Raw genomic sequence first — 9911 nt, 5'->3', positions numbered from 1 at the left:
CGCAGGTAAATATGATTAAAGGGCTAGCATGAGGTTGGAACATGGTATGGATCGAACGGCTGGCATTTGAAATTGGAAGAAATGATGTTTTAATATGATGATTTATGTTACGGTTTTAAAGAAAAGATTAAATGTTTTGTAATAAACGGTTAAAGTTTTATATTCCGCAAAAGTTTTAATAAACTCTGATTTGTAGAACTGTGTTTATGAGTAAATCCGACGTTAAAGTGAGGCACCGGGAACGGGGCCTTACAAGTGTTCAATTTCACTCTAGAAAACAAAATCAAAAACCCCCAAATTGAAAAATCTAGGAATTTTTGAACAAATTAAACAGTCGGATCCGACTGTTCAGACATTATTTTCGTCAGAGCCAGCTGTCTTCTCCTCCGACGGTTCTTCCAATTAATCGATCTGCCAGAATCTTAAAACGTCGGATCCGACGGAACATCAAGTAACGTGGCGCGTTGGGATAGGCTACAAATTCAGTCAGATCAGTTAGTGTTTTGGTTGGGTACAACGGAATAATATGACTAGTTTGGGAATTTGTTTTGGTCTAGGGCTAGAATTGAAAACCCTTGATAAAAAATGGCTAGTTTAGGAATTTTCCCATGAATTTATGCTTCAATGCTTCAAATTCCTGATAAGTAATTAGACTATCCTCTATGGTGGGGGCATCGAAGCCCCTCCACATTGTCACCTCAGCGCCACGTGAGCACCAGGGGCATCGAAGCCTCAACCTATATTGCCTCGCTGTGGTTTAAAGCCTCTAGGTTTCCCATTATATATATATATATATATATATACACACATGTATTTATGTAGGTGTGTATGAGAGATGGAGAGAGAGAGAGAGGGCCCACCATTTACCCATTAGCGCCCGGCGTTCCAAAGCCCCTTCCTCCCTTCGGCGCCCCCTAAAAAGCGCCCCTCTGCGATGTGCAAGGACATCAAAGCCCCAATAATGCCCCCAATGACACCCATGGCATCAAGTCTTAAAGTTCTAAATAAAACCTAAATGGCAACTAGTCATGAAATTCAGTGAATTAATTAAAGTGATATTGAAATTTCTTAACCTCGATTCTTACAAACACACTATTCTTGCCATAACAAATATAAACATCTTCATAATATATCATTGTGTTATGTACTCAGCAATTTCAAGTAATTTATCATTAAATTGTAAAGTGCTAGCAGTCTAATTCAATTTTATGCTATCATTAAATTGAACATAATAATATAAATAAAATATGTGTTGCAAAATAATTTACGAAGGCGTAAATATAGTTATGTATCACAAAAAATAGATATTATATAAAAAAAGGCATTTACTTTCAACTTTAAAAGATACAACCATCACCAATAATTTAAGGCTGTACTTTAAAGTAATCAAATTTGTAACTTGAGAAAAACACTTTCATTCAAGACCATATAGAAAAAAAAACATGTCATACTACTTATATAAATTTTGATGAGATTTCAAGTCATTTAGTTCGTGATTAAAAACACTATTTTGCCCAAACGTGACAAAGATGAGACTTTTCTGTAACATGTTGACTGTTCATAGTGTATCATCATAGCTTTAACAAAGCATCAATATCACTTGTATATATAATGAAACACTATGAACATCAACACATTGTAGAAATTTGTCTTCCTTAAAAACCACCCAATCTACTTTTCAAAGAAGAAGATAGCAATGACGTATAGAAAAGAATGTTGTGCTTCAAAAGATATAAATATAAGGGCTATTTATAGGTGTGTAATAAAAATGATATCTTTTTTATTAAATGCAATAAAATTATATTTGACCATTTTTGTATGAAAATATATTGATTAATAAATGTAAAATGATGTATTTAAAATAATGTGGTGATTCAAAAGATATGAATGTAAGCGTTATTTATAGTTGTATAATAAATAAATGATACCTTTGTTAATAAATGCAATAATATTATATTTGACTATTTTTGTATAAAAATATCTTGATTAATAAATGTTCACATATCAAGGGAAAAGTAAAAATGCAAAGGAATACAAAAATGAGAAGTGTGGCAATGATTTGTGGTAAAAAAAACACCTAAAATATCATAACTCAAATATAAATAAAGAACGAAAACTTTAAAAAAAACTAAAATGTTTTCCCAGTCATTCTCGTTTAAAAAAACGACAAAAAGACACAATAAAAAACGACGAAAAGACACAATGATGAAATAAATAAAAAAACACAATGATAAATAACAAAAGACCTAATAAATCGCAAAAAATAACACAATTCCGAGCAAATATAACACAATGTGTAATACAACACAATATCAAGAAAAAAAAAAGACACAATGTCAATAAATAAAGACTCCATCAATAACGAAATTAAACAAAAAGACACGATTTTATTTCTTCAACATTGTGTCTTTTTTTTAGATGAGGAAGACGGTGGAAACATTTTTGTGTTTTTTGTTTTTCATTTTTTTATTAAATTTTGAGTTGTGCTTTTTTATTAATTTTTCATTATTATTTTTTACTGTTTTTTTTTTTTTGCAACAAAGTTTTCTTATTTTTCTCATTTTTGTTCTTCTTTGTATTATTAACCTGACCTCTCATATAAAATCTCAAAATTATACTGTTTACATCACTAAAGTGTGTAATAAAAAGTAGATATTTGACAACCCCCACTAATTTGAATTTAACACTATTGTGTAAACATGAAAAATTATTTTGATCAATTGTTAACTTGTTTGTAGTACTAATGAAGTTAATGATTGCATAACTAAGATGTTTTTAAGAATCATAGATTCATTTAATAACTTTATATTTTTAATCTGTTCGATTAAAAAAAAGTTGAAGTCATGTATTTACAAACCATGTTAGATTAATTTGATGCATTTACAAAGGTCTTGTTTACACAAGTGAAGGAGCTTGTTGATGCAGTTCAAGTAGGAGTAAATGCCATAGAAGAATAATTAGCGTCTCTTTATGTGTTCTTTATTCTAGATTTAAACAATGTTTAAATCCGAATTAGTGTTTTTTATGTCAACTCGTGGAAAGATTGATAGTTTGAAATTTCTATGTCAACGATCATGTTAAGATTGATAGTTTTAAATTGTTTCGCATATATAGCTCTCTAGTAATCAACCAACCATGTTAGATGAAATATTTGTTTTTCTCAACTCCGTAAAAACCCATAACGTTCGAAGAACTGTCCGCAACGTAAAGAGTAGTAAGATCTTCACTGACAATAAGACTTAAGTGATCCCTTACAACCGATTAACAATTACTAGACGACGATATGTAAAATCATATTACCTTTCACATTTATCATGTTTATCATTTTTAAGCCGATGATGAAAGATCGTTTACAAAATCAACCAAATCACATTTGTGTCGTTCTCTTTGTTACAAAAGGCTTGGTCACCCACTCACCCCGTTTCAAATATAAATATATAATATTATTTTAAGTAATCACTCTAGATGGATCAAGTTTCTTTTTTCAATCTTGAAACAAAGTGCGGCCAATAATATGAACAAAACTTGTTAAAATGTAACGTCATATTTTTCTTTCACATACCTAAATCTCTCACAGAACGATGACAATCAACGAATAAGCAAGAGATTAAAACTTAATAAAACATCACGATTGTTGTCATTAACCACCCCGTGAAATAACTAATGGTGGTTCTAGATTCGAAACCGAGCCGTAGCGTTTAAAAAAAAATTCCTCATATTTAATACAATGTTAACGAAACGAATATAAACAACACGAAATAAATTTAAACTAACCGGGTTGACGAATCAACAGTGGCGGCTAGGTTGGGCTGTAAATATCTCCTCTTCGGTTTTTGATAGCTTGAAACCGAACCATTACATCTTCTTCATTTACTTTATTAAACGTTTCTCTTTCAACCGCATAAACTAAAGCATTATTCAACTTTAAAATCGCAAGAAAGAGCCCTTTAGAAAAAGAGTCTTCATATTCATTATGATCACGAAATGATAAACTATTTTCTAACAAGAATCTCGAACTACTAACGGAATCCAATAATCGATACCAATTTGCAATCTTTTTCTTCATTACTATGCTTAGTGACATTCGCCTCATAGGATCGCTTTTGGTTCAAAAGATTGTCACATTTTTGCACCGAATTAATATGAACACTATTAACTTCCTCAACATGTTCCTTTAAGGCACCCGGTTTACTCCACTTACAAAAGCCTCCACTAACAAAAACCTCTCTTCCACCTTGATTACCAACACTTCCATTAAACAAGTAACAACATAAACAATACGCTTTTTCAAATTTAGTGCTATACTCAAACCAATCATATTTATCAAACCATTTGATATTAAAACGTCTCCGGCCACTAGAATAGTTTGACCATTTAAATTTATGACCTCGTGGTTGAAAAGTTTTTTTTAACAAGATATGCTCTTCTTACGTCATCTATTTGATCAGGATGATAACTAGTAATAGGTGGTCTATTGGCGGGATCCGAAGGAAGATCATCCAAATTGATTTTTGAATGTATTGAAGGACTTGAATTCGAAGGAATATTTGAACTTGGACCGATATCTTCATTTTCTTGCAAATCATCAACCATATTTGAACATGAAGTTGGAATATTTAAACTTGGTGAAGATAAACCAATGTCATCGTTTTCTTTTCTTTTTTTGACGTTTAAAAAGGTTGCTAATAAGAGCTTGTTTACTCATCTTCAAATATTCAAAGTTCCTAAACAAAATTTGAAACAAAAACCTAATATCAATAATCAATAACCAATATTCAATTCCAATTTGGCAATTTACACATAAAACTAAAAGGTAATCAACTCCAATTTAAACATAAACCTTAAATACCTATTTAATTCCAATTTAAACCTAAACCCTAAATTAATTTTAATTTAAATAAGAAATTGAAAAATCTTACCTGTGGACGGTGGTGTGGAGGTTCGTCGGTGGTGACGTGGTGTGAGGTTCGTCGGCGCCGGCGGTGGTGGTGGTGTGAACTGGAGTCGGCGATGGTGTGGACTGGAGGTGTGGAGGTTCGTGTGCGCAGCTGCCTGCTAACTGTATTATTATTTTTTGTTTGGGTTAATGGTTGGGTTGGGTTAAGTGGTGAAAGGTGGTTGGGTTGGGTTGATGGGTTTTTTTGTTTGGGCTTTGGCTTTTGATTGGGTTTAAAACATAAATTGGTTGGGCTTAAAATCTTAGCGGCAACGGTTTTCTTCCAGCAGTAACGAAACACAAAAATCGGGCAAAAAAATAATTTTACACTACCGGAAAAAAGTTGAGCCATAGAGGAGGCTACCCCTTGTATGTATGTATGTCCGCCACTGTTTAGTGTTTATTTCTTATCGTGTACGGGTATACATGTTATGCCAACCCTACTTAAATCTCTCAAAGAAGATAGTGAAGGAATGAGCAAGATATTAGAACTTGTTGGAAAAACATCACGATTGTTGTCATTAACCACCCCGTGAAATAACATGGCCGTAACCATGAGTTCCATGAAAGAAACACTCGCCATCATCACCCACCCGATTGATAAATTGTTCCTTTGCTGAAACATATGATGAATAACTTCAAACAATAACAAATGAGTTAATTGGCATTGTTATTTCTCTTAAGTTTGAAGACAATATTCTAATATTTCTACTTATTATCATGGTACACTCCCATAATGTGCTACACCTAACCCGTTATTACCTTTTCTTATTTATGTTTTTGCCAACTTTGATACTTTAACCCATCAAAGTTTATACAATTATACTTACCCAAGACAAACCTATAGTCAATTTCTAAAATTAAATATATTTTCATATTTTATAACATCTCACACGTAAAGACTTAAGTTATGAGAGTATAAGTATATGATTTACTATTATTGTATATTGTGAAATAGATAACCAATCACACATTTTTCTTAATTTTTTGTTTCTTTTTTCTTTCTTTTATTTAATGTCTAACTAAACCACGATGTGCAAGTTAATGGGTATGTTAGTTAAAGTCGTACTGCCTATATGACAGTGACACAACGCTTTAACTAACCAGCAAACCTTCTCCACAACAACCGGTAGGGCTGTAAACGAGCCGAGTCGAGTCGAGTCGAGCCAGAGTGTGCTCGAGCTCGAACTTAATCGAGCTGGCTCGTTTTCTTTATTTAGCTGAAAAATCGAGCTCGAGCTCGGCTCGTTTAAAGCTCGAGCCGAGCTCGAGCTCGTCGAGCCGGGCTCCTTTAATTTTTAAATTTTTTGTATTTTTTATTTAAAATGTTTTTATTTTATAATTTAAAATTTTGATATATAAAATACAAAAAAAAATATAATTTTAACATACATATTATATAAAATTTATAAACTAAAGAATTTATAAATTTATATGTTTTATTTTCGTTATTCTTTTATAATGTTTTAGGTATCGAGTGGCATAATATATGTATAGTTTTTATTTATTTATTTTTTTGTTATGATATTATTATATATAGATATTAAAATCTAAGGTTTAATCTAAACGAGCCAACGAGCCGAGCTAATGAGTCGAGCCAAGACCGAGCCACGAGCCGAGCTGACCCTGGCTCGAGCTCGGCTCGTTTAGAAATCAAGCCGAGTCGAGTCGAGCTCAATTAGAATCGAGCTTTTTGGAGCCGAGTTTTTATCGAGCTATTTTCGAGCGAGCCTCGAGCTGCGAGCTTTTTAAACAGCCCTAACAACCGGTCTAAGTAACTCGTCAAATGGTTTCAGATAAAACTAGGGCTGGCATATCGTGTATACCCGTACACGATAAGACACGAACACGATAAGACAAGAACACGAAATGTGTATACCTGTACACAACATGGAAACTTATCGTGTACATGTATCCCAAACACAAACACGAACCTGCTACTACCTTGTATACACGATAATACAATATAAGAGTTGTTTAGGAACACATATTTGACAACATGTTTAGTGAAACCAAAGCCGGAGAAAGAATGTTCGTGAGTGGGTGAGTGGTGACGGCTGAGAAAACAGAGAGTGAAAATGTTTTAGGAATTTATGGTTTATGTTAACTTATATATATATATGATTGATTTCTTTTGAGAACCACTTGAGTTTAAAGAACTCGAAAGAACTCAACGTAACTTTTTTTTTGAATTTTTCTTACACACATGTAATACGTAAGTATAAGTAACGTGAAAAAAATTACAGTATTTTTTTACACACCGGATCAACTTATTACACATGTGTAACTAATATTTAAATTTGTGTAATTATCAAAAATCTGTATTCTCTCTCCTGATTGATTTTTTTAATCAAATTTATTCTCAGCCACATATTCAATAACCATTTAATTAAATGTGTGGTCCATATTGAGTTCTTAAAGTTCTTACAACTCATCAAGGTTCTCAAAAGATCATACCCGTAAATATATATATATATATATATATATATATATATAAGGAAAGGTTAACGTACAAATGGAATTAACGTGCTAAACGTGAGAATCAAGTAGAGTACCTGTATATATAATTACTCTACTTGATTCTCACGTTTAGCACGTTAATTTCATTTGTATTTGATCCAAACCCTATATATATATATAATTATAAAAATCTATTTATGTACTTAACGTGTACTTAACAGGTAAACAAGTATTTTACCTGTTTAAACATGAAAATTAACAGGTAAATTCGTGTATACATGTTTAGTACACGAAACCTATTAAGGCCTTACATGTTACCTGTTAAAATTGTGTATGTGCGTGTCGTGTATTCATGTACAAATTGTCAGCCCTAGATAATATGTTAGCAACTGGAGGTTGAGGTTAATAGTTACCTCTAATTATAATAACTTAAATAAAAATTTCTAAAAATTTAATAAAACCAGTAATAATTATAACTTTATTATAATTTAGGGGTAGAAACATAAATCATTTAAAAAAGAGAAAATTATTGTTTGCCTCCATGGGTAATATCATCGTGAGATGGATAACCACTGAAAAAGAATTTGCGCATGTTGTACCATTGTTTTATTTGGGCGGGCTCAATATGTGCCATTCCATCAGTTGACCATCCAGTTGACCTGTGTAATGACTAATATGCCCTTTTCAGCTACGCAATTAGAAGATCTGTGTTTCATATAATTTTCAAGTGTACCCCTGAAAATTTCAAACTATGTGTTTCCCTCCAAAATTTAAAATACTGTTTTTTTAATAACTTTTAACCCGAACCGAACCCGAAAACAACCAAACGAACCGATATATTTCTTTTTTTTTACAAACTTTTCACCCGAACCAAACCCGAAAAACATTCAAACTAACCGGTGTATTTCTTTTTTTTACAAACTTTTCACCCGAATCGAACCCGAAAACAACCAAACGAACCGATATATTTCTTTTTTTTTACAAACTTTACACCCGAACTGAACCCGAAAACAACCAAACGAACCGATATATTTCTTTTTTTTACAAACTTTACACCCGAACCGAACCCGAAAACAACCAAACGAACCGATATATTTCTTTTTTTTACAAACTTTTCACCCGAACCGAACCCGAAAACAACCAAACGAACTCGAGCCCCAACACAATGAAGACAAACATTAAATATATATAACACGAACACAATACACAAATACATACATATAACAAAACACCCGGATTATAAACTTCGGGATTTTACATATAACGAGCCAAACCCGAACACTATGGAAGGAGCCGCGGGCCGAGAGTCCACCTCCAACGATAGGTGATAATTCGCCTGCTAAAGTAACCAAAAATCGAACTGTTATTTTACAAATCCTGATCCGGACTCGAAAATTGAGTTCAATCGGGAATCCAAAGAGATCCCGATTGTAGTTTACATTGAAGATCAAAACCATTGTAGACAGGTGCGACGGGGTGTGACGGGCGATAGGGGAGCCAGGTGACGTGCGACGGGGAAGCCAACGGGAGCCGGGAAGTGCGACGGTGGTGAGGTAGTGGCCGGCGTTGAGGTGAGGTGTGAAGGTGGAAGGAAGGAAGATGGTGATATATATATATATATATATATATATATATATATTAAAGTGATGGTGTAGGTTAAGTAATGGAAATATGGAAGGAAGGGTGGAAACAGAAAGAGTGTGAAGGAGGAAGAATACCCAGTGATGATCGGACTGCCATTTTTTTCGACAAACCGGTTTTCCAAGCTCATGAAAAAGATATATCACTTAATTTTATATTTGTAAAAAGTCTAAAACACCATCCCAAATAATGGCGGTTAACGGAAAAAACTAACGGAGTGGCACATACTGGCCCGTCCAAATAAAACAACGGTCCAATATGCGCAAATTTTTTTCAGTGGTTATTCCATCTCGCGACAATGTTACCCAGGGAGGCAAATGGTAATTTTCTTTAAAAAATAAGCCTTATCAAAATTCAGGGGCCATATTGTAAAATGAAAAGGAGAATAAAAAAAATGATTATCATTCTTAACAACACTTAAGTTGATGAATGAATAATAACACCCACAATGTAAACTTTAAGTTGAAAATTTTGTCCAAAATGTCTGCTAACATCTTATTTGTTTGCTCTTTGTTCATTATTCTATGTTTGTGTGTAAACCGTTCATTTTGAATATTAACACACAATCATAAACAGACCGCACACATTTTATTAGCGAACGAACACGAACAAGACAATCTGTTCATTTTCCAGCTATAGTTATATAAACAAACATGAACTTGCCATGTCCGTCTTCAACCGGTTCATTAAAATAGTAAATGCAGATAGGCAAAAGATCAAATACAAATAAAAAAGGCGTACTAAACGTACGAACTGAAGGATTTGACGGTGGCAATTTTGTAATTAAAGGATTATTTCATCCTTCACCTACAACCCATCACTCCCACATCAATTCTGCAATTTCTTTACTAATCAACCTCTCCCTTCTCTAATC

At 33.0% G+C, this 9911-nt stretch overlaps 1 protein-coding gene across 1 annotated transcript; it reads right to left on the bottom strand.

Moving 5' to 3' along the window:
• Positions 1 to 4019: 4019 nt before the first annotated feature.
• On the bottom strand, positions 4020 to 4593 carry LOC143636810 (uncharacterized). Its single transcript, XM_077104306.1, has 2 exons — positions 4388 to 4593; positions 4020 to 4299 (listed from the first exon to the last, which is right to left on the bottom strand). The coding sequence occupies exons 1-2, from the start codon at positions 4591 to 4593 to the stop codon at positions 4020 to 4022; spliced, it is 486 nt and encodes a 161-aa protein (XP_076960421.1).
• Between the last annotated feature and the right edge of the window lie 5318 nt (positions 4594 to 9911).

The sequence above is a fragment of the Bidens hawaiensis genome, unplaced genomic scaffold (genome assembly GCF_021521415.1).
Source record: "Bidens hawaiensis isolate Kalapana, Puna unplaced genomic scaffold, B.hawaiensis_p1.1 tig00008064_1, whole genome shotgun sequence".
NCBI classification, from domain to species: domain Eukaryota; kingdom Viridiplantae; phylum Streptophyta; class Magnoliopsida; order Asterales; family Asteraceae; genus Bidens; species Bidens hawaiensis.
The sequence above is the reverse complement of the archived record's forward strand: the minus strand, read 5'-3'. Positions and strand labels throughout refer to the sequence as shown.